We start from the raw sequence: 26,381 nt of genomic DNA, 5'->3' as shown, positions 1-26,381 counted from the left end.
ATGCCATATTTCTAAAATCGAAATTATCAACTTGGGCTTTTCTCTCTCTCCCCTGATCTTCCATAACTTATTTGCTTTCTTAGTTCTTACAATATGACATCTCACTGAGTAAGCTGTGTAATATTATTCACATCCCTCAAAGCTTATTTCTTATCCCCTGGTCTCAAGTCTTCACGGTTTTCACTCTGAAACAACTCAGATGTTTCCTTACTTGCAGCCTTATTGACTCCATCTTTATCATGTCTTACTTATCCCTTTTCTGGAATATTTGGGGACCAGGATTCTAACTTGTATCCCTGTTGTCAGTTTTCACTCATTTTGGTCTTCCACACAATTCCAGAACAGAGAAGCTTTAGAGGTCTCAACTTGTCAGTCTCCTGTTAATAAATCTCTAGCAGGGTCTTTTTATTTTCTAAACTTCTTAACTTGGGATCTAAAACTGTTCATTTTTTATTATCCTACTCAAAATGGCTAGCCTAGGAGCCAGCAGATGGCATAGTGGGTACATTGCTAGACTCCCATAAGGCCAACCACGGTTGGAGTATCCTACCTGGTGGCTTGAAAATCACACTGGTGGGGTCGGCAGGTTGTGTGGTGGTTAAGGGCGCTGGACTCCCACATGGCCCACCATGGTTTGAGCCCTGGACCTAGCAGCTTGCTTTCTTACTTTATTGCTTACTTTTTTTTTCTCTGTCTCTCACTCTGTCCCTCCCTGATCAAATTAAATTGAATAAATAAATAAAAATTAAAAAAAAAATTCCTTAAAAAAAAAGAAAAGAAAATCACACTGGCAGGTGTACCTGCAAGTCCAAGATCCCAAGAGGAGAATGGAAAAGGGATTGCAGTGTGGCCAACCCCCCGGGGAATGATTTCTCATTTTCTCTCTCACTGTCTCTGTCTTTCTTAGGCGAGCGCACATGGCATAAGGCAAAAGCCTCCGTAAAAATAAAAAAATAGATAGGAAAAGAAAATCATGCAAGGTGCATGCCTAAAATCCCGAGCAAAGAATGGAAAAGAAAGGATTATGGCATGACCATCCCCTCTAGGTTGGTGATTTCTCATTTTTCCTCTCCCTCTGTCTCTTGCCAATGAGCACATGCACCCTATGACAAAAATCTTAATTTTAAAAAAAGCAAAATAAAAAGTTAACCTTATCTCCTATTACTCTTCCTACTGATAACAGTGATCCCGAAGGAGGATTTTTATGGGGGTCAATATCTTTACCCGTGTAACACACTAGGGCTTCCTAATATAGGTAAGAAGAGTCATTCTGCTCTTGCTTTCTCTGTTGACATTGGCAATGATTGTGCTTTATTTGAACATCAAATTCTTCAAAAGTTGACAATATTGTTAAGCTTGCTGAGCTTTTATCTATTGTTGTTGTTTTACTATATGGCCTGCCCTCTCTTTTAAAACAGATTTATTGTCCGTGAGAGGGTGTATGCTAGAGTTATGCTATCCCACGGCTAACGTAGTTTAATAAAGCCTATCCATTTTCTGTTATCCCTATGAGTTGGAATTCTGTACTATACATGGTAGATCTGATAAAGTAGTCAAAATACACTTACTGATGTCTTTTGAACACTAATAAATTATTGCACTAATACCTATTAGGATCATAAAGTGAATTGTTTCAAAGGTTAAATAGAATACAGGTGTAAAATTCCTCCCTGAAATTGGCATCATGGTTATGTAAATGAATTTTGAATAACCACAACCAAATATTAAATATTTCTTTTGTGATTTTGTACCAACATATACTTCAATATCAAATATATTGACCTCAAATATTGGTGTGAACCAATCACACCTAAAGATTTACTATTTAGTCAACATTTCAGAACCAATTGTAGTTAGGTATTTACCAAACTAAGAACTTACTAGCTGGGTGAAATAATACTCAGTAGCATTGATATTTATTGTAGAGTTTAAAATAATTTTAATTACATGCATATTTGAAGATGTCATTTTGGTTTATATGTGCATGACTTCCCAAAGAAAATCCTAAATAATTATATAATTGGGGAGATGTTTTCTCATTTTTTTTAAATAAAAGAATTAACACACACCCCCACACACACCCACAAAAGAAAAAAGAACTATAATGAAAACAGAACAAAGATTCCTTACCTTGAGGATCTGTAGAAATTCTTTTAGTACTCTGTGGACGGTGGATTCTTTTTTCATGCTGTTGGAGGGAAGGGCACAGAATAAGCAGAAAAAAATGAAGGAAAAAGAATTGTAGCAGTGACCAGACCTCATGGGGGGGCTGTTCTCTCTCTCTCTCATTCATGCACATCTGATAGTAAAATCTGATAGTCCTTTTAGGACCTAATCATGCATCCAAGGATGCTAGGAGACATATTTCATTAACAACTATAGTGCTCTTAACACCTGCTGGCCTCTGACAACTAACACTTTAATAAATAACATATATTCATATGTTTTATATATAGTATTTGCAACATATTTAATATTTCATATATTATATTTGGTTTCTGATATAATGATATCCTAATCATATATATTTAACATGAAATATTTAATATATATTTACATGCTAAGTATATACAAATATGTGGGGATTTTTACTATTTTTAGGTAAATTCACCTTGCCCTCCTGCAAGATAGAATTTTGTCAAGTTATATCTCATGCACTTGGTTATTTCTGAGGTTTGGGTTAATTTCTTACTCCAGGAATCCCTTCAGCTTCCATGATAACCCTCTGGACTGCTAATTTCTCTGAACACTTATCAGATATATCTGAATCTCTCTGAATTAAGCCTGCTTTGAAGTTATTTAAAATTTGTTCTCTTCTTGGTTATCACATCGCTTTCTCACACACACACTCTGCTTATCTGCTTTTGTGTACGCACACACACACACACACACACACACACACACGCACACACACAAGTACACATGACTGTGCAGAAGATGGGGGAGCTCTTACTGTCTTCCTCTAGAATGGGAATGGATGACTTCAAGGATCAAGAGTGGTTAGATCCCCAGGCTGAGACCCAGGAGTGAGGGAGTAGAGGGTGGGGCCCAGGTGTAATTAACTCCATAGCAGACCCGTTCCCTAAGCCCGCACTGCTGGAGCATGAAGGCTATCAGGTAAGACTGAGTTTAAACCATGCTCATTAGTTGCTGCCTCCTGAGTGACTCCATGCCTTAGTTTCCTGAACTTTAGAATCGGTTTTATTATACCATCTACTTCCTAGGTTTGCTGTGAGCTGTACATGAAATCAAATATGTAATGCACTTTAATTAAATAAAATGAAAAAGCTTTATTTCAGTTCTTGGCAAACAGTGGATACTCAATAAAAGTTATCTAACTGTTTTCATCTCACAAGTCTGACAGAACTAGAATGTCATTTTGCATATAGAGAGGCTTAATATAACCTTCAAATTCTAATACATAGATGATTTTCCAGAGATCCATCCATAACTAAAGTATCCTATAAGGACAGCCAATGTACAGCGAGACGTGATCTGAGTGTTACCAAGACGTATAGCATTGGAGGTGCACCCTTCCTCCCCATGGGGTCTTACAGCAGACCTGGACTCAGTCACTGTTGACCATCTAGTCTCTGCTCAGGTCATGGCCTGGAAAGATGCCCAAGGACTTAGTCTTAGCTAGGACTCACTCACCCTCATTATCACATGCTTTCAGGAGCTTTAGGAACTATGCTGACATTAACTAAGCTAACGTCACTGTACAAACGCATGGAGGAAAACAAGAGTGAAAAACAATACTGTGGAAACAACAGTCACTATGGTTTGGTTTCAGGGCTGATTTGTTTGGAGATATGTCATCATTGTGCCCTCTCAGCCTTAAAGAATGAGCATAGTTCATACTGGGAATGCAACCCAGGTAACGGGAGAACCTCCGGGACTCAACACTACACTGTAAAACCTAGTGTGAAAGTTAGAGAAGGTGAAAGTCTGGACAATTATAACTCCTTCCTACTATTTCACACGATTTTGAAGTGCTAAGTTAAAACAGTGAAAAATATGGCATCTTTGAGCCTTAGAGCAACATCTTATTTTAAATTGTCCCTTGGGTGGTCACTAATTTCAAGGGCATCCACAGGACTACCGTTGCTATTTGGCGGATGTATGAATAATAAGTGGGAGAGGGACTAGAAGTTAGCGTAATGGCTATGTCACTGGACTCCCATGTAGTCGACTGCGGTTCAAGTCCCGGACTTGGTGGCTTAAACTCAACGCTGGGCGCATGTGTGTGCATGTTCAAGATCCCAACAGGACAATGGAAGAGGGGATTGTGGCGTGGCCATCCCCCCGGGGGGTGATTTCTCACTTTCTGTCTCTCTGTCTCTCTCTGTCTGGTGAGTGCACGTGCCCTATAGCAAAAAAAAAAAAAAAAAAAAAAATACTCTCCAAAGAAAGAAAATCAATAAAGAAATAAGTGGGAGTGTCAGTTCTCTAATTTCTACTGCCTACCAGTTCTTTGTGGCTCTAGTGCAGAACTAATTTTTGTATAAAGTAACATGCTCAGGACTTTCTGATACTTGGAGTAGCATTTCTCATGGATGACACTTAACATTATAGCTAGGCATCAGTATTCTACAACCAACCAAAGAGAATGGCATGCTGTTAGTTTTTTTTTTATCATCTACCCTTGGGCACTTATGCATGAAGAGATTTTCACAGGTAATTATGATAATATCTTCCGGCAACAACTCCTCCATCCAGCTCTAACTCTGCAAACTGCCACCCCCTTCCACATTTACTGTAGATTTTTCCTGGTAAGTGGGTCATTTATTGTGTAATGAGAAAGCATTCAGGTGAAAGCGATATTATTAATCATGGGCCAACAAAGTATATATAATTAATATTTTCAGTGTAATTTTAGCATGGATTCTTACCCAAAGCATTTAAGAGGTCACAACAAAGTTCTAGCTTTCATGGTTACTCTACTCTGTAGATATTTTGCATGGAGGTCTTTCTAAGTAGCAGTTGCTACTGGTTGGAGTTCATCTTATTCATAATAGCAAACTGTATTCTCCATTTTATGATGCATGGTGTACATAGAATTCTCAATAGTTTTACATTTTAAACAAACCTTATGTAATATTGATCCCAAAAGCAATTTGGTGCAAAAATGAAGGCTAACATAAAAGCTGGGAGCTGTGGGTCAGTGCATGGCCGGTGATGAAGGCAGTTAGAGCCCATAAGGTTGACCATGCAGTAGTTCAAGTCCAGGATCTGGTGGCTTGAAAAACAATGCCAAGCAATATGTATGCATGCCCCAAATCTCAACAGGATGGAGAAATGAAGGAAAAGTACTTGTGGTGTTACCATGCCCGATGAGGGGGGGGCCCTTTCTCTTTTTTCCTCTCTCTCTCTCTCTCTCTCTCTCTCTATGTGTGTGTGTGTGTGTGTGTGACTCCAGTAAGCACCCACACCCTCTGGCAAATTAAAAATAAAACAAACAAGAGCTATGTGCTGTAGTCATAGGCTCAACATAACCAGAAATCGAGTGAGAGTTTCTGTCAGTGTAGCGTGAGGACATTGTGTGACAGGATTATTTTAGAAGGATCGTCGTCTCCATTTTGCAAATGTAACTTCTCCAAGGTAACTTGCCTATAGGATATGGCGAGAACTAGTCTTGAAACCCAGGTCTATCTAAAGTCCTTACTTTTCAATAATACTGCCTCTAGATAATAATATTAACTGCTAGTTTTTATTGATTACCGTGTATCAGGAATTACTCTAAAGCCTTAACGTATATAACCGTGGTAGTATAGTGTGGTCTAATGTGTGTGTGTGTGTGTGTGTGCGTGTGTGTACGTGTGCGTGTGTGGTTATATATATATATATATATATCCTTGGGAGAGAGTTTTTACTATGCCTATTTTAAAACTGAGAGAACAGACTTAGAGAAAATAATTTGACCAAAAACATGCATACTCAGTGACAGTTATAACATTTAAACTACCATCTGTAGGCATCCAACTTTTCATCTGTAAGTTCACACTTAGATGTAAAACGAAGCTCACAACATAGAACTCTCCACACGGCTGTTCTAGTGTCCGCTGCACTGTCTCCCCAATCACATAACGACTCTATACCTCTGGCCTTGGGAGCAGTAGTGCCAGTAGTTATCAGCTTGGACTCTGTAATTATAATTATGGAGAGGTTTTTATTTATTTATTTATGTATTTATGTTTGCTATAGGGCATGTACACTTGCCAAACAGACAGAGAGAGACAGAGAGACAGAAAGCGAGAAATCACCCCCCAGGGGGGATGGCCACACTGCAATCCTTCCTCCTCCATTCTCCTCTCAGGATCTTGGGCACGCATGCACACATGCCAGGCGTGAGTTTTAAGCCACTGGGTCCAGGATGTGAACCGCGGTCGACTACATGGGAGTCCAGCGACATAGCCATTACGCTAACTACTGGTCCCCTGTAATTACAATTATGTAGAGAGATAATTACAAGCTTCTGGGTCAACCTTCAACCATATAGTCATCTCTCTGGGACCCATCTGCCTTAAGAATCATGCCACCAGTTGGCTTGCCAGGTTTTTTCATTCAGACCTGTTGACACCAGTTTTGCTTTTTACAGTTTATATATTTTTAACAAATGAGGTTCAAACAAGTTCCACACATTGCATTTGGCATTGATGTCTCTGCCACCATTTGTTGAGTTTTCAGTGCAGAGAACTTCCTGAAGGCCAAAGCAGAAATGCTTGGAAGACACAATGAAAGGAAGTACATATACACAGAGAGGCCTGTAGACCAGTATGAACCCACAGAGAAGCAAGAGTAGTGTGGAACAAAAGAAGATCATAGTTTAGAACAAGAAGAGCTAATCTAGAATGGTCGTGCTTAGTGATAAACCCAAACATCAGGTTCAGAAATGAAATAGTCCTGTTACCAGCCCTAGAAGCAATACATAGTCATATCTTAATTAAGCTCAGATATTTCTTTGTTTTAAATCCATACATGCTCTTATGCGACTGACTTTATGCTTCATTTTTTCCATTGTTTGCTTCTTGCAAAGTCCCTCTTGTTAAGATTTTAATCTGACTATAACTTTGTTAAGAGGGAGAAAGGAAATACTTCTTAGTCTCGAAGAACTCAGTCACAGAAGGTGACAGCATTAGGCCACTAGGAACCAGGCGGATCAATTCAAGAAACTCCAGAATATCTAAGGATCTCGGACAGGCAGAAGGAAGGGACCTTTACAGATGGCTGTGAATACAAAGAGAGCAAGGATGTGGGTAATTCAGAAAATACGTATATTTGAAATATATATGGAGGCCATAGGAAAAAAACAGGTTGGAATAGATTAATCTGATTTCCAAATTAATGTTTCTAGCTTATTTTTAGCTACCAAATGGGCAGAGCAGTAGCTAACTGTACCACATGAGGTTCCAATAGAGATTAAATTCCATAATATGCATGAGCACTTCAGACTTGCCTGGTACTTGGCAAGCACTCCATAAATGTTAACTACGGTTAATATACTCAAAACGTTGCTCACTATTCCAAGCAACTCTTGCAAAAGCAGATAATTTGGGCCCATAACCGCAATTACGTGGGAGAGGCTATTAACTTTTAAAGCAGCTTAACAAATCAAAGATAGATACCTAACACTGTTAGAACTTGCATTAACTTCAACCTCCTCTCTTTTCTTGTTCCACTTTTACATTATAACTCCAGAAAGTTTTGACAATCTAGAATAATTCATTCTAGAACATTCTAACAGATCTTTTGGGTTTTAAATTACCTGTCTTTTGTTTTTTGTTTTTTGTTTTTTGATCAGCTTATAGTCTTTCCAGCAGAAAATGATATAAATGTTTCCAGGAAAGACCTGGGTGGCAGAAATACCTTCCTCCCCAGTCTAGCCACAGTTTGTGAAATCCTTACACTAGTCTTTTTTTTTTCATTTTTATTTTATTTTATTTTTTTCATTCATTTATTTTAAATTGACCAGAGCGAGACAGAGAGAGATGGAAAGTGAGAAAGTAAGCCACCAGGTCCAGGACTCGAACCATGGCCGGCCACATGGGAGAATCCAACACCTTAGCCACCACACCACCTGCTGGTCCCACACTAGTCATTCTTTTGATTGCATGAAAGGCTGCTGCTAAATGGCATTGTTAGCCGGGAAGGAGTCTGGTAAAGTTTTTGTTAGCTATTAAGACTCCACCTTCAATTGCTTTATTGGTCTCTTCAGCATGCATTCATCTCTTTATTAAATAGTTTAACAAAAAATTATTGAATACATCCCAGGAGAAGGGATTCAAAATTGAATGAGCTATGCTCCCAGACCTGAGGAAGTCAGTCATAAAAGGAGATAGAGAATATGATAGTAGGAGTGCTCCCATTAAATTGAGATGAACTAAGTTTCAATAAATAATTTTGCCATGCTGAAGCTATTTCCAAGAAGAAGAAGAAGAAGAGGAGAAGGAGGAGGAGGAGGAATAAGAAGAAAAAGAAAGGAAAAACCTTTGTGCCTCAGTTTCTTCAACCAATTACATTTTTAGTAAATGAGTTACGTGCTAAGGCATTAATCTAACATAGGCATTTGGTTGTCTTAGATTAGGCATTCCAAGCCCTCCATAATCTTTCCCCAACTTATTTCCAACATCACATTTCCACTCTTCTTCTCAGGCAATCCCTGCCTAATCCTTGTCCTTTCTCAAACGATATCTGTGCTTTGCTGCTTCAAATTTTTTGCTTATGCCATCCCTCTTGTGTGAAACTCAGAAACGATCTTTTATCTTGTGTGCAATTATGACAAGCCCTTGTAAAATTTTAACCAGGAGGGTGATATGTTCAAATTTTGTCACGAATATTATTGTGACAGTCTATAAGAATCGATAAGAAAGACATGAGCTTTGGAAAATAGCTACGGAAACAGCACACAGAGAATTTGGCGATGGCCTGATGGAAGAGCATGGCAGTAAGGATGGCAAACAGAGAACGGCGTTGGGTAGAGATTTGGGATCTGGGATCAACAGGACGTGGCAACAGTGAATTATATGTGGGTTTGAGGTAGGAGGATATTGAGAGATAAAGGAAGTTGTGAAGCAAAGTTTTCTAGGGTGATTCTCAGGACACTGATTGGAGCTCCCAGTAGTGAGTTAATGAAGCTCCTATACATAGTTCGTATATATTAAGTACTTAATTAGTTTTGGCCAATTGGCATGTTGACGGATACATCTACAGGAAGCAAAACAAAAACAGTTGGAGTTCATGAACTAGAGAATTGTTTCAATTCATGAACTTTAATTAAGGAAGTAATTAAGTGTTCTTACTTATTAGGTGTTGTGATTTAAGAGAATAAATACAAACACATCGATTAATTTTAAAAATGATTATATTTTCTCAGCCAGGCAAAAATATATGTATCTCCTTAGCCAAAAGATCATTGAAAACCATCAGACAGCAGAGAGCTCAATTCCTGGTTTAGTTCTACCGCCCTTGGAGCAGAGACAACTTTTCCTTTTATAGATAAGGGTTGAAGGATGAAGGCAGAGGAGAATGGGGAGAGCAGAAAGAGGAGAAAATGAAGAAGGGAAGGAGAGGGGAAAAGGGAAGGAAGAACTGGGGAAAGAGAAGAAGGGAGAAGTGGAAAAAGCAAGAAGATGAGCAGAAAGGGGTGGAGGAGGAGAAGGGAAAGAATGTTTTCTGATTAAATCTGTGGGCAGAGCACTCTTAGAAAAGAAGACAGGATCCTGTTTCTGCTAAACCAGCTTTTCCATTTTTCTCTCATGTCTCTTTTAATGACAAGGTCAAAGCTGTGCCTTTGATGGCCATCCTGGTGGAATGAGAGAAGTGAGCTGGGAAGGGAGCTGGGGGCACGAAGGCCTGTCAAAGGAGAGGTAAAAAGAGCCAGAAGTCAGACTGGAGTGAGGACGTGCTGGAAAACTTTCACAGGTTAAAAAATTAGTGTATTGGGGAACCAGCAGTTAGCGTAATGGCTATGTCACTGGACTCCCACGTAGTCGACCGTGGTTCGTGTCCCGGACCCAGTGGCTTAAAACTCAGGCCGGGCGCGTGTGCGTGCGTTCCCAAGATTCCAAGAGGAGAATAGAGGAGAAGGGATTGCGGTGTGGCCATCCTCCCTGGGGGGTGATTTCTCACTTTCTGTCTCTATGTCTTTCTCTTGTCTGTCTGGCAAGCGCAAGCACCCTATAGCAAAAACCTCTCCAAAAAAAATAAAAAAATTAGTGTACTATTTCTTCTTCTTACAAAGGTTCTGCTTTCTTCTACAATGGGTAAGGGATGGGGCTTGAAACAACATGCATGTTATTGGAATTAACTGTAGTGTAGAAAACATGCATCTGAGTGATAGGAAAATTTTAAATTATCATTAAGATTCACTATTCCCACAAAACAACAGCAACAACAAAACGAAACAAAAACCTTGATTTCTTTTATTGAATTTCATATATATATACACACACCTTTTCTAGGTTTTGTCATAGGACACATATATTCACCAGAGAGAAAAAGAGAGAGAGAGAGAGAGTGAGAAATCACTCGGGGGGGGTGCCCCTCAGGATTATGGGTACATGTGCATGCATATGCACCTGGTGTGAGTTTCAAGGCACTGGATCCAGGACTGAAACCACTACAGACCATGTGTCAGAATCCAGGGCCTTAACCACCATCCCAGCAGGTGGTTTCTTAATGGCTAATAATAGGCTAATATGTTTGATTGTGTTTTTTTGTTTGTTTGGTTTTTTGTTTTTTGTTTTTTAGAGAGGTTTTTGCTATAGGGCGCGTGCACTCGCCAGACAGACAGAGAGAGACATAGAGACAGAAAGCAAGAAATCCCCCCCCAGGGGGGATGGCCACGCCGCAATCCCTTCTCCTCCATTCTCCTCTTGGGATCTTGGGCACGCACGCACACGCGCCCAGCGTGAGTTTTAAGCCACGGAGTCCGGGACACGAACCGGAGTCGACTACGTGGGAGTCCAGCGACATAGCCATTACGCTAACTGCTGGTTCCCTGTTTCATTGTGTTTTTAAACCCGAATATAATTTGATAAAATTACTGCAAGTGAAAAGACTATGTAAAGTTGAAGTGCCTGTGGATATAGATATTTTTAATAGCTCCAGATATTCTCCTTCACTTAGTCAGGATTGTCTTAGTATTTCATAGTTCCAGGAAAAACAATAATACAGAAAAAGAATCATCCCTAGCAGGGCAGGAAGAGGATAATGAAAATCCAAAGAAGTGAGAAAACGGTGATTCTGTGGCACTGACTCTCCCACTAGCCTAGCATCTGCCTCCTTTGACACAGCAAGTTCTTGAATGTGGTAAGAAAGTAGGTGTGAAAGCTGTATGGGTATTTACTAGAAATCACATGTCATGAATTCAGTGTTTTTTTTTTTTTTTTAAAGGAAGTTCAGGCCAAGCAAAACTTGGGTCAACAGATGGCTTACGTAAATACGTGGGTTAGGTATTACCGGGAAACTCCAGCCTTGAACAGATCGCAGACAGCAGATCTGAAGCCCTTCTTTCCTCCCAAGCAAAACATCTGAGTGGGCAGGAAGGGGAAACAGCAGTCATGGCCCAAGCGGTCACAAATAACCAACTGGCATCCAGTCACCACCTGGTGTGATTTCCAAAGTGCTCACACACATACGCACACACACGTATTCCCCCACTTCCCTCCATGTAAAAGAAAAAATCCTTTCAGGATATTTTGAATTTTTTTCTGTTTCTGCCAAAGTATAAACATACATATTATGAACAGAATTTACTTGAACATTTTGCAAAAGGAGAAAGTTTTAACTGAACTCCTAGCTAGGGCATGTGTGTATGTATGTCGTATGTCGTATGTCACAGTCATCATTCTGGAGTCGACTTCTTTTTTTTTTTTTTTTTTGAGAGTTTTTTTCACTATAGGGGGCATGCGCTCGCCAGACAGAGAGAGACAGAGAGATAGAAAGTGAGAAATCACCCCCCAGGGGGTATGGCCACGCCGCAATCCCTTCTCCTCCATTCTCCCCTCGGGATCTTGGGCACGCACGCACACGCACCGGCGTGAGTTTTAAGCCACCGGGTCCGGGACACGAACCGCGGTCGACTACGTGGGAGTCCAGTGACATAGCCATTACGCTAACTGCTGGTCCCTGGAGTTGCCACCAAATTGCCATTTCTCTCAACCTAGTAAACATGTCTGTAGAACAATGAAAATAATACAAGTATGCGTGTTATGCCAAAAAGAAGAAGAAGGAGGAGGAGGAGGAGGAGGAAGAGGAGGAGGAGGAATGATATAAAGGCCATATTTTGGGTCACGTATTTTCACATATATTGATTAGATGAGCATTTTCAGAAGACGACGTTGAGAGCATGAAGTATCATCAGGCCCCTCCTTGATCTTTCCAAGGTCATTGCCTTGCGGCTGACCTCACACACACGCTAGCCACCATGACCTTCCTTTTCACGTCCTTGACTCCAAGCTCACGTCCATTACGAGTCTCTGGTGCTTGCTGCTTCCCTTACTCTGATGCTCTCCAGGCCACACACACAGAGGGACTTTCAGTTGCTAACTTCTCATCCCATAAGTCACCTCCATGGATATATAAATGTCAGAGGGCACTCACAAGCTGTGGATGTGGAGCACCCCTCAATGGGCGTCCTGGTCCATGCTGCAGATTATTTCTCCAGTTATCTGTCCCATGAGTATCCTGGGTACACATGCATTCCGTGTGTTTTTTTCAAACCACTGGGACTGGAACTCAATCCCTGGGTTGAGAAAATCATGAAATACGATTTCCTCTTGGTAGTATTTAACCACTTCATTAGGGGACTGGCTTCACAGTGAGGTCTTTCTTGGTCTTCCCACCTCTGAGCGCACACTGACAATTCTGCCCATTCTTGGAGGCTAACCTTTTTCCTTCCTTGGCACTCGTCACTTTCTTCCTTACACTTATGAGGTTTATAAAGCAAGCTGTATTAATTCATGCACTCACTCGACAAACATCATTGAGAAGCTAACACGTGCTGGGCACTATTCTAGGTACTTAGGATATAGTAGTGAGCAAAACAAAGCTCCCATTTTTTTGAGCTTACATCCTAGTTGTGGGGTAGGAGGTGCTCCTACAAGAAAGAAAGAGAAATAAAGAAGAAAGAGGAAAGAAGGAAGGAAAGAAGGAAGGAGGGGAGAAAGAAGAAAGAAAGAAAGAAAGAAAGAAAGAAAGAGAGAGAGAAAGAGAGAAAGAGAAAAGGGAAGGAAGAAAGAAAAAGAAGGAAGGAAGGAAGGAAGGAAGGAAGGAAGGAAGGAAGGAAGGAAGGAGGAAAGAAGGAAGGAAGGAAGGAAGGGAGGGAGGAAGGAAGGAAGGAAGGGAGAGAGAAAGAAAGAAAGAGAGACAGAGAGAGAGAGAAAGAGAAAGAAAGAAAGAAAGAAAGAAAGAAAGAAAGAAAGAAAGAAAGAAAAGAAAGAAAAGGGAAGGAAGAAAGAAAAAGAAAGAAGGAAGGAAGGAAGGAAGAAAAGAAAGAAAGAAATGAAACACAAGACTATGCTTTGGATCAAAGATAATATCAGGTAGAGTAAGGAGTAAGGAGAATCAGGCTTATCAGGCTGTGGGGTAGAAGTAAACTGCAATATTAAATAAATCAAGGTAGATCTCAGAGAATGAATTTTGGGCAGAGGATTGAAAGAGGTAAAGTATTAGGCATGCAGGCATCTGACAGAACATTCTAGGCACAGGCAATCGCTAGCATGAAGAGCTAAAAGCAGAAGCACTGTGGCATGGCAAGTTCCAGGAATAGCAAGAAAGTCATTGTGGTTAGAGCTGAGTCAGTGAGGAGAGGAGGGGAAGTCCTGGAGTCAAAGGGGGCCACATTCAAATTGAACCTTTCACTCTGAGGGAAAGTGGAAGGCACTGCAGGACTTGGAGTAGAGTCATGGGATGATCTGATGGATGGTTTAAAGGATGACTTTGGCCTCAGAATTGAAACTAGACTATATAGGGCCCAAAGGCAGTACGGTTAAAAAAAAAAATGCAGTTCTCTGAGGCTGGCCACAAAGGGAAGTTCCAGACTGGTATCCAGAGACCTTCCTGAGAACACTGGGCATGAGGATCCGTGATCTGAGCTGGGGCTGGCTGGAGAGGCAGATAAGACCTTTTGACATGCTTTTTTTTCTCTCTCTGTTTCTCTTGTTCATGGAAGAAAGGCATTTTTAAAACGTAAAATAATTGGCTATAGATAAGCGAAGGATAAGACCACACACAGAAACATCACTGTACATCAGCTGCATGGGAGACAGAGAGTGTGTGTGCAATGAATTATCGTAGGAATGAATGAAACACGGAGGCTGAAAGAGACGAGACAGAGAGGCTCTCAAGTACAAAGTAAAAAAGTGCTTTCTTTGGGGCAGCAGGTGGCATGGTGGTTAAGATGCTGGACTCCTACATGGCCAACTGTGATTCGAATCCCAGACCTGGTGGCTTGAAACTCATGCTGGGCGCGTGGGTGTGCACGCACAAAATCCTGAGAGGAGAATGGAGAAGTGATTGCGGCATGGCCATGCCCCCAAGTGGTAATTTCTCACTTTCCCTCTTCCTGTCTCTCTCCGTCTCTCTCAGTGAATGCATGTGCCCTATGGCAAAAACCTATAAATAAATAAATAAATAAATAAATAAATACATAAATACATAAATACATAAATAAATAAATAAAAGTGATGTCTTCAACATCTGTGGAAATCAGACACAATACATTAACATGACGCCTAACAATTAGGTATGTGTCAACGAGTATCCGTACACACAACAAACATTTACTGCTTGCTTGCATTAAACGTGCAAAACACTTTTAATTTTGACAAACACCTTCCCGTCACTTCGGCCACGTGTACAAACGGATGCCTCATGTTGTGTTCATGAATGCCAAGCCACGACACTAAGACCACTTTTGTTTCCTGAAACACAACAGGCTGCTCGACGGAGGTGGATTTTTCAAATTCTGAACTTCATGGAAGATGTCTGTTCTTACCAAAATTCAGGTCAGGGTTTCATTTCCAGTGTAAGTAGGCCAGTTTTAAAAAAGGGAAAAAACGTCTCCATAGCCACAGATTCTTTCTTGACCCTCACATACTTATTGGTTTTACTGGGGAAGTCTTGGGCCTGAAAAGAGGCTGAGGGTGAATCTGGAAAGTCCTCTGCAAACCCACCTGAGAGAAAAAGGGTGGAAGTTCAGCCTACTGGAGTGGAGGCCCTGACAGAAGACGGCAGACCTTTCAAATGCGCTATGGTGAAACATGCCAATGTAATTCGAGATGAACAAGTTTACGGTTGGACAGCTGCAAGGTTGGCAGAAATGATCTCGTTTTTCTAGTTATTCGCTAATAAGCACCCAGCACACGCTCTCTGCTGGCTGCTGACGGTGCGAGGCTGAGCAGGACAATGACACCACATCTGCTCAGCAGCTGCACACAGTCTCACGTGGGGTAACATCACCCTCAGGGAGAGAGAAGTTGTTCTTCGGTGAGACAAAAAAAAAAAAAAGCTTTCTCTTTCAATGTATGAAACACAAATATACACTCAGCATATAAACAGGCACAACTGTTAATATGTGGTAATAAAATTTCACGGGGAGTGGTGATTAGGAAAAAAAAAAGATGTCTATTAGACTCCCTAGGAAGGCAGGAACAGCAAGGGTGAGAAACTCTTGTTTCTCTGGAAGGCAATAAGCAAGTGATTAAAATGAAATATAGTTGCTCCAGGAGTAGGTGGAAAGGACAGTGTGTTGGTTTACCCCCCAGGAACACCTAACTCAGTAGGGAAGAGGGCAGTCAGGGAAGGCTTCCTGGGAGAGGTCACACTGAATAGACAAGTTAAGAGAACCCCTTGCAGTTCCCCAAGCAAATGGGTTGGGAGTGGTGTGTGGAATGAAAGCAGAGAAAAGGCTTATGCCAAAGTCCTGAGCAACTAACACAGACTTTTACCAAGGAAAATCTGCATAAATCTTTGATGCTGTAACTTGGCTAGTTCAGATAATAAATTTATAAATTCGGGCCATAGATAAAACACTGATAATTGAAAGCTGAATTCATGTCCCATTTTGGGATGTCAGGTCCTCTTGTACATAAGGGCCTTTCTTTCCGTTGCTACCGTCCTCATACAAGACCCTCGTCACCTCCAGCCAGAGAACCCCAGCAGCCCCCTGACTTTTCTCACTGCCGTCAACCCACCGCAGCAGAACCACACAGAGCTGTCTGAAGAAATGTGCCAAACTGAGCTGTCCAAGAGCAACCCTGATACCCACTTCTCCACTCCACGTCTTCCTGTTGAGTTAAATCAGCTCCTTAGCCTGAGCGTTAAGAGAAGAGGTTGCACCTCAGGCAGAAAACCCCCAAGCAACAGGTCACTCTTGAGAAATGACTTCTCAAGGTGGCCGCTGGTCACCAGCCCTTTGCTCCTTTTCACTTCCTCCTCGGGACATTTGGTGGGCCTTCTTCATGGGTTTGTCCTGAGCCTGTGCCTTTGTCAGGCAAAAGAAGAAGGGGGACAATAAATACCTAACAAGAGAATAATAAAACTTAGGCAACGTCTGGGAAGATTGTACACCCCATAGTACTCAGCCAATGAGGAACTGGGGGAGGGACTTGCACGCTGGGAATAAATTACTTGTTAGAACCATTCTGGGTGTGCCTGCCCATCAGACACAGGAACTTGCAAGACCGCCATTAAAGTCTCACTCTGCCAAACCTTGTGTCTCCCTGTCCATTCGTTGACATTGGATGATGAGTGTATTTCTCACACATATCATCAATCTATTGCTAAAATTACTATCTTAGAAGGTAAGGGAACCAGCAGTTAGCGTAATGGCTATGTCGCTGGACTCCCACGTAGTCGACCGCCAGTTCATGTCCCGGACCCGGTGGCTTAAAGCTCACGCCGGGCGCGTGTGCGTGCGTGCCCAAGATCCCGAGAGGAGAATGGAGGAGAAGGGATTGCGGCGTGACCATCCCCCCTGAGGGGTGATTTCTCACTTTCTGTCTCTAATGTCTCTCTCTGTCTGTCTGGCGAGCGTGCGCGCCCTATAGCAAAAATCTCTCCAAAAAAAAAAAAAAAGGAAGGTAATGATGTGTACATGTTTTGCATACCCTGTTGGATTATAAATTTATTTAAAGAAATACTGTACCATAGAAACATAGTTGGATGTGTGTGTATATATATATATATATACATATATATATATATATATCAATCACTTATACTGTTCTAATAGCCATATTAAAAGTTTAAAAACTGGGGCCAAAGGGCAGTATGGTGGTTAAGGCATTGGTCTCCCACATGGCTGACTGTGGTTCAAGTCCCACACCTGGTGGCTTGGGGCATGTGTGTGTTTTTACATGCCTAAAACGCCCAAGAGGAGAAGGGATTGCAGCATGGCCATCCCACACCTGAGGTGGGGAGGTGATTTCTCATTTTCCCTCTCTCTTTCTATCTGGCAGTCATGCACACTCTACATCAAAAACCTAAAAAAAAAAAATCAACAAAAACCTATACAAAAGTTTAAAAACTAATAGATAAAATTAGTCTTATTTAACCTGATAACTGAAAGTTACACATTTGTTATGCAATCGATATAAACAAATTACTAATGAACTAGTTCATACTTTAAATTTTGTTGTATAGCATACTTACAGCACGCCATTTTTTTTTTTTTTAATTTTTACTGTAGGGTGTGTGCACTTGCCATAGAGACAGAAAGCAAGAAATCGCTGAGTCCAAATCACGTCTAACCCTGTGGAAAACACATTTTTTGCTATTCAAATACAAAAAATAAAGACACAGGAACAATTTCAACTTGCTTTTTTTTTTTTTCACTATAGGGCATGTGCGTTTGCTGGAGACAGAGAGGTGAAGTGAGAAATCGTCCATTCCATAATCCCTTCTCCATTTTCCTGTCAAGATTTTGGGCATGCACACACATTTGCCCAGCCTGTTTTTCAGGCCACTGGGTCTGGGCCTCTAACCACGCAGTCAGCCAACCACTATAGCACCTGATGGACGCAGTTGTAACGTTATTTAAAGAATTAGAATTTCATTGCTCCTCAGGAGTGATAAAATATAATTTTTCAATTATATTGCTCATTGGAAACATCACTTAGATGTACTAAGCCTTAGATCACTGAAAGAAATTGCATGTAAGCAATAAAATATATTTATTGTGTATTTGACACATTCAGAGAAATAATATATCTCTACTTTCTGGTAAGGATAAGAATTTGGGGACCAGCAGATGGAATAATTGTTACATCGCTGAACTCCCACATAGTGGACCATCGCATGAGTCCTGGACCCAGTGGCTTAAAAGTCCCACTGGGCGTGTGCATGTGTGCCCAAAATCCCATGAGGAGAATGGAGGAGCAGGGATTGCAGTATGGCCACCCCCTAGGGGGTGATTTTTACTGTCTCTTTGGCAAGTGCACGTGCTTTATAGCAAACTATCTCTCTCAAAATAAAAAATAAAAAACAGAATAAGAATTTTAGATAAGGGAACCAGCAGTTAGCGTAATGGCTATGTCGCTGGACTCCCACGTAGTCGACCGCGGTTCACGTCCTGGACCCGGTGGCTTAAAACTCACGCCGGGCGCGTGCGCGTGCGTGCCCAAGATCCCGAGAGGAGAATGGAGGAGAAGGGATTGTGGCGTGACCATCCCCCCTGGGGGGTGATTTCTCGCTTTCTGTCTCTCTGTCTCTCTCTGTCTGTCTGGCGAGCGCACGCGCCCTACAGTGAAAATCTCTCCAAAAAAAAAAAAAAAGAATTTTAGATAAGAACAATTAAGTCATAAAACAAACACAGAATTTCCTAAGTTTCAGTAAAAATATTTTGATGCTTTTTTTCTGTTCAGCGTGATTTTTTTTCTTAAATGTGCTCTGAAGTATATTCAGTATTTTCATAAATTAATTTTCATTTACTCAAATCCAGTTACAACAAAATGAATTACTTTATTTCCAAGTTATTAATACATAATGTGAGGAACAGATGATCTGAGTTTCTCCTGCTAGAAAAACCGATATGAAAAAAAGGAGAAATTGTATCATATAGTCTACCACACTAATATTGGACCTACCTAATGCTTCCTCTTTAGTTTTATTCTTACCTTTTATTTTAAAGTTATGCATCCATATGCATTGAAAATTGTGGTTGACAATGACAAAGAATGAATGAAACACAGCAATTAGTAAAGCAAAACAACGCACCTTCGGCAATCTCAAAGGTAACTTGCAAATTGGCAACTGATCATGGTTTTCATTAAGTAGAAGAGAGTGATCCATGTTGGAGACTCGTTTTTCTTTAGGTATTTTATAAACTACAATGGTGCCTTTATAATAAGGGCAACTATAGTTTCCAAATTCATCCACTTCTTTGATTTGGAGTACCAGCCTGGATTTTCTTTGTAGATGAAAAGTAAGTTTATAGTCTTTTGCATAATCCTTCCCATTGCCTAAATAGAAGTAAAATGCATTTGTTACTGGGAAGATATATCACTTTGTCTTACTTAATTTTTGTTTTTTAAGAGAGATTTTTGCCATAGGGCATGTCTGCTCTCTGGAGAGCCAGAGAGAAACAGAGAGACAGAAAACAAGAAATCACCCCCATCCAGGGGGGGATGGCCACATCACAATCCCCTTGCCTCCATTCTTCTCCCAAGATCTTGGGCATGCATGCACACAAACTCAGCATGAGTTTCAAGCCACCAGGTCCGGGACTCGAATCACAGTTGACTACATGGGAGACCAGCGATATAACCGTCATGCCATCTTGTGGTCCCTGTCTTCCTTAATTTTATAAAATCAAAATAATTGGTTCATTTTTCTAAATAAAAGTGGAGCTTTTTTGCCCATTGCTTTTTTGCCGACATAATTTGACAAAGCCAAGCAAGTGCTCTCTGACTAGCCCTGGTTCTAACCATCTTTGATGGTCTTTTTCTATTCTGTCTGCTCTAGCAAGGAACTACAGGAAATATGCAGCTTCTTTTTTTTTTTTTTTTTTTTTTTTTTTTGAGGGTTTTTTCATTTATGGCGGAGACAAACAGAGAGAGACAGAGAGACAGAAAGCGAGAAATCACCCCGCGGGGGGATGGTCATGCCTCAATCCCTTCTCCTCCATTCTCCTCTCAGGATCTTGGGCATGCACGCCAACGGGCCCGGCGTGATTTTTAAGCCCCCGGGTCCGGGACATGAACCGCGGTCGACTACGTGGGAATCCAGCGACATAGCCATTACGCTAACTGCTGGTTCCCGAAATATGCAGCTTCTTATACTTAGAAAATTATTTTCATTCTACAAGATTATATCTTTTTCCTCTTTCACCTATTCATATTATGTTGAACACCATCGTGTACTTATACCACACATGCTAAAATTGCACTTTCCTTATGGCGATGTAAACATAAATAAAAAATAGTTAACACAAAGTAAAAATTTCAATTTAATTCCCCAGTCACTCTAACCATGTATAAAATGTTCAATAGCCACTTGTCTGGTGGCTACTTTACTGAATAGTGAATAGGGCAAATATAGAACATTTCCACAGGACCAGCAGGTGGCATGGAGGTTAAGGCAGCTGGATCCTACAGAGTCCTAGTTTGAGTCCTAGACCTGGCGGCTTGACATTAAAAGTGGGCATGTGTGCGCACATATCCGAAATCATGAGAAGAGAGTGGAGGAGAAGGGATTGTGGTATGTCAATCCTCCCTGGAAGCTGATTTCTCACTTTGTCTCTCTCTTTCTGTCCTGTGACAGTGGTTTACAAATCACACTGTGAGCATGTGTGTCCATGGGCAAGATCCTGAGAGGACAATGGGAATAGAGAGGGTTGCTGCATGGTCATTCCCTCTGGGGGAGGTGCTTTCTCACTTCCTCGCTCTCTGTCTCTGCCTCTCTCCAACAAGCAAATGCACCCGACAGCAAGTTTTAGGAAAAAGAAAAAAAAACAAAACCTAGATTCATGTTTAGCCTCGACAGCAAGTTTTAGGAAAAAGAAAAAAAAAGCCAAAAACCTAGATTCATGTTTAGCCGCTATTATTTTCCTATACTGTAATATTTGTCTAGTGATTTTACATCTCAGTGCTTCTTAGAGTCATAATGTCCTTATCTTTTTTATTTTATTTGGGGGAGAGTTTTTTTGTTTGTTTGTTTTTGCCTTTTTTTTTTTTTTGCCATAGGATACATATGCTCACTGGAGAGACAGAGAGAAATAGAAAGAGCGAGAAAGTGAGAAATCACTCCCAGGGTGAATGGCCATGCCACAATCCCTTCTCCTCTATTCTTCCTTGGGATTCTAAGCACACATGCACATGTGTTCAGGGTTAGTTTCACATCACCAGGTCCAGGACTTGAACCACAGTCAGCCATGTGGGAGTCCAGTGCCCCAACCACCACACCACCTGCTGGCCTCAAAGTCCTTATCTTTTAAACAAGAGAAATAAAACTTACTTCCTAGGATTGCTCTGGGAGTTAGAGGAAATAATGTGGATAGAATGATTGCCACAGAGCTTAGCACATAGTGAGTACTCAATAAATAATAGCAATTATAGGATGTTTCTGTTATTTTGAATTGCATGCCAAAAAATAACCCAGTTAATATTTTTAAAATAAATGACAAATGTACTTTTTATATTTCAGCTGAAAAATCCCTTTGCTCCTATGAGTTGGCATAAAGTTAATTACCCAGTGCTAGCTCTCATGCAAAACCTCCCATTTTGCCCAGTAAAGGAAGATTTCTATGAAAGATACTGAAGGTACCTCTACTGTACTCCCTGTTACGACTGCTAGAGAATTTTAGTGCATTTTAGTACATTTCTAAAACACAACTAAATCTAGAAATAGAATAATTCCAGGTTATAGAAGGTATTGGAGTAGATCTCTTTGCCTAAGTCTATATTTAAGAGGCAACCTGGCTATTTGAACAAAACAGCTTCCCCTAAGATAAATGACGTGACAGGTTTTGCCTTCTTCAGTGTTTCACTCTGGTGAAAAAAAAAAGAAGTTATTTCATATTTAGAATATGACCTAAATAGGGAGTTCAGTAAATTAGAATTTCCAGATCACTGGAATAACACCTGGAAAATATCTGTTTCCACAACCCTGGAGGATTATCGAGAAAAATATTACCACTTTGATCCCAATAGAACATCATTTAGTAAATTTCTCCTTCCCTCCCTTGAAAGACATTATGCTCCCTGCCAGGTGCACAACTTTCTCATAAGGAATGACTTAGACATACAGTATAAGGATTGAGAACTGAGGCATGGCTACATTTGTTCAATTCAGATCTAAAACTTATCTACCTCTTATTTCCAGTCCAATTTTAGAAATGAAAACTTGCAATGAAGCACTCTAAAGATTACATTTATATATGAAATGGGAATAAAGTTGATAATTCATTAGTAAGTAGCATAATAAATAGCATAATCTTGGTGTTATAAACAAAAAAAAAGATCCTTGTAACTTTTTAATTTTAAGTTTCATTGTGGCTACACCATAACACTATTTTGAGGGCTAATTTGGTGGGGGAAAATAAAACAAGTAGCACAAAGAAATTGTACTGTTCGATCAACATTTTCTTTCTTTTTCACTGACAAATTTTTAAGTGAAGTGAGAGCAAAAACCATTGTTGCATATACAAAAGTGAAATCAACCATCAGTTGACCTTTGGCAAAAGGTATTTCCTTCTCAACATTTTTTGCATATGATCTCCAGTAAGGGCCTTGACACAATAACTATTCAGTTAATCTCAGATAAAGAAGTCAGAATTGAGTTCTATTTTGTGGGTTGCCAAGTATTCCTTATAGAATTCCCTTTCATTGAGCATTGGATTTTTTCAGTGACATCATAGAAAATATAAATGTAGGAATACTATAGTCTCCCTTTATCTGTGGGGATACATCCCAAGACTTCTAGCGGATGCGTAAAACTAAGGATAGAGCCTATGTCAGGGAGCAGCAGATGATGGAGCTGTTACGTTGCTGGACTCCCACATAGCTGACTGTGGTTTGGGTCTGAGACCTGGCACCTTGAAACTCATGCCGGGCATGTGTGCATGTGTGCCCAAGATCCTGAGAGGAGAATGGAGGAGAAGGGATTGCAGTATGGCCATCCCCTCTGTTGGTGATTTCTCACTTTCTGTCTCTCTATCTCTCCGTCCTGCAGACACACGTGCCTTATAGTGAAAATCTCTCTCTCTAAAAAAAAAAAAAAAAAAAAAGGAAGGGAGAAAGAAATAGAGCCCATGCCACATAACCCTCACTCAAAAGAATCATCTATAGTCTATATAATTAGGTAGAGAGATGTTGGCATTTCTCAAAGAACAATAGCCCAAATTCATTAAAATTCAAAATATATTCAATAGCACTGAATAATGTTAAGTTCTTCCCCAAGCTTTGTGTTTCCTTTCTTTCAAAAAATACTCACTGAGCTCCTTCTAGATGCCACTCACAGATCTGGATTTGGGGAGTTGGATGGTGCTACAACAGGGCAGCCCCTGTCCTTAAAGGACTGTAGTCAGAGAAACTGGCTCTGATCATACATGTGAACAAGAGTAAATAAATAGAGAATTACATCAAGGACAAAGGCCACAAAAGACAAAGTGAAGATCTGCAAAAGAAAACAATCTGTTTTTACTAATTTTTAACATTTTTTAAACATACTGTAAAGACTGATAGGAAGAATAAGGAAGGCTTCTCTGAACATAATCGCTGAGGTGAGTTCTGAAAACACAGTAGGAGAGAACTGGGGACAAAGGCAGAGCTGGGGAGAACTCTCTAGGCAGAGAACTTCTGGTTTCATCTCTTTGAGATTGACAGACTGCCACCAGCCCAGGTGGAAGGATGAAGTATTGATCTATAACCGATAGATAGTCATTCATCTTAGGCAGAGAAAAATCTAATAAGGCTCCAAGTTTGAGCATGGGTCTCTAGGAAAACATCGCAGAAAAGATCTGAGAATACTACTGACATTCTCCTGGAGCAGAGATGGGCTCTTCTCCATCCCATCTGCGGAGGGAGTGCACCTGTGTAGCTGTCTTTAGAGACTCTTAGTGACATGTGCTCCCCAGTCTCCACTACAGGCAACAGGAAACAGAATCACTGCCCATGAGACAGTAACTCGCTCCTGTTTAGAGGAGAAGGTAAACATAGCTGCTCTCCTCAGGATTACAGGAAAATCATTTGCATCATTAGTTTGGGCAGCAGACTTCTGGTTTGGCTCTCCCTCCTTTGAGTGATTTCCCCAGGGTGGACACTGTGGTTTCTGCTCCGGAAGCCAAGTAGGAAGAGACTTCATCCACCCTTCCTTCCTCTCCCATCCCGCCCCCTACCCCGACCTCCTTGTTCCTCGCTCAGTGAGTCCCAACAGCTGGCTCAGATGGCTGAGTCCCTTATGTGAGACTGTAAGAAACACTTCGAATTGGGAGGCTTTGGGTCTCACTTATTTCTGAGAAATCAGGAAAAGCGCCATGCCTACTTTAAGCCTTATCATTTCTGTTTCGGATTCAACAAAAATCCATTGGGATTTTTCCTGAATTAGATAGAAATTAGATAGCATTCCATTCATGGTATATACATGAACTTCTCCTTCTTCTTTTTTTTTTTTTTTGGAGAGGTTTTCGCTATAGGGCGCGTGCACTTGCCAGACAGACAGAGAGAGACAGAGAGACAGAAAGCGAGAAATCACCCCCCAGGGGAGATGGCCACACCACAATCCCTTCTCCTCCGTTCTCCTCTCGGCATCTTGGGCATGCACGCACACGTGCCCGGCGTGAGTTTAAGCCACCAGGTCCTGGACTCGAACCATGGTTGACTACGTGGGAGTCCAGCGACATAGCCATTACACTAACTGCTGGTCCCCTATACATGAACTTCTAAATGAGTGGATCCTGTTGCCTAAAGTCAAGTCTGTAGCCAGGCTCTTGGGCCGAAATCCCCATACAATCCATTCCTTAATTCTCCTCTTCTCTCCATTTTCACATGCACACGTATTATTTTCTACTCCATCTTCGGGAAAAGAATTAGAGAGGGAAAAGGGCTGACAATGAAAAAGAAATGGCCATGATGGCGGCTTCCCCAAAGGCCTTTTGTGCTGCCCTCTCACACAGCTGTTTTCTCTCCGTGTTCTTTATCTTCCTTTTCTCCTTCTGTTCATCTGCCACTTTATCTTTCTGTCTCATCACTTCCTTCGGTTCTCTTGCCCCTGGTATTCCTCATTCAGCTTGCTTTCCTTGCATTGCCACATATTCCTTCATTTACTACACATTTCCTGAAAGGCTGTGATATACCAGGTACTACGCTAGGCTCCGAGGATATGACACCAGAAAGACATCGGCATTGCCCTCATTCAATTTTCACTTCAGTGAAGAACATCACATGAGCTTATGAACAAAAAGTAAACCAATAAATAAGAAACATAATTCCACATTATGATTGAGATTTATAGTGGGTACAAAAATAACACTAAATAAATATGAGGATGAGAGGGATGAAGGGTATGTCATCTAGACCCAGAGTTCTTAACCTCTTTTGTACCAAGGACCCCTTTAAATCTTGGCAAAACCTATTGATTCCTCCTAAAAGCAACCTTTAATATATAAGGGACCAACAGTTGGCATAATGGCTACATCGCTGGACTCCCATGTAGCCGATTGCAGTTTGAATTCTGGACCCATTGGCTTAAACTCACACCGCGCGCATGTACGTACGTGCCCAAGATCCCGAGAGGAGAATGGAGGAGAAGGGATTGTGGTGTGGCCATTCCCCCTGAGGGGTGATTTCCTGCTTTCTGTCTGTCTCTCTGTTTCTCTCTGTCTGTTCATATACTAAGGTACATGAACTCTTTCTGAAGTGTGTGGTTTATAGTCCAAAGAAAATGTAGAAAGAATTCTTCATACTTACTTGATGCAAATATGTTTCCAGTAAACCTTAAAAGAAGTTGTTCTCCTTCTCTTACTTGGAAATGACGAGAAGGCTCTAGAGGTGCCCTGAATCCATCCAAGCTCAAGGTCTTAAGCACTTGTTTTAAATCTTTAGAAGATACCACCAAAATAGCTACTCTATGTGGATTGTCCTTCTGATGAGCCAGCACTATGCAAGCTGTGGTGCTGAGCATGGCTTCCTCTAGATATTTTACAAAAGAAACCAAATGGCTGTTGTCCACAATGGAGGAGAGATGAAGAACGATGAACCTGTGTGGAAAAACGTAGGTATGAACTGTGGGAAAGCAGGTGGACCAGAAAACATCACTGATGTCTAATATCCAAATAAAGAGACATTACCACCCAAGCTTCTTTTAAAAATCAAGAGTTAGGAACCAGCAGTTAGTGTAATGGCTATGTCACTGGACTCCCACAAAGTCGACCGCAGTTCGAG

The 26,381-nt window shown here is 41.0% G+C and overlaps 1 protein-coding gene across 1 annotated transcript in view; it reads right to left on the bottom strand.

The window, feature by feature from the left end:
* The window catches only part of DTHD1 (death domain containing 1), a 58,023-nt gene that overhangs the window by 3,499 nt on the left and 28,143 nt on the right, over positions 1-26,381 (bottom strand). The window contains exons 7-9 of the mRNA XM_006158366.2: positions 25,908-26,197; positions 19,219-19,463; positions 2,131-2,188 (exon numbers count right to left, since the gene is read on the bottom strand). Coding sequence (XP_006158428.2) covers positions 2,131-2,188; positions 19,219-19,463; positions 25,908-26,197 — 593 coding nt within the window. The remainder of the gene's footprint in view (positions 1-2,130; positions 2,189-19,218; positions 19,464-25,907; positions 26,198-26,381) is intronic.

Source organism: Tupaia chinensis, unplaced genomic scaffold, assembly GCF_000334495.1.
Source record: "Tupaia chinensis unplaced genomic scaffold, TupChi_1.0 Scaffold000582_1, whole genome shotgun sequence".
NCBI lineage: Eukaryota > Metazoa > Chordata > Mammalia > Scandentia > Tupaiidae > Tupaia > Tupaia belangeri.
This window is presented reverse-complemented; position numbering and strand designations above follow the sequence as displayed.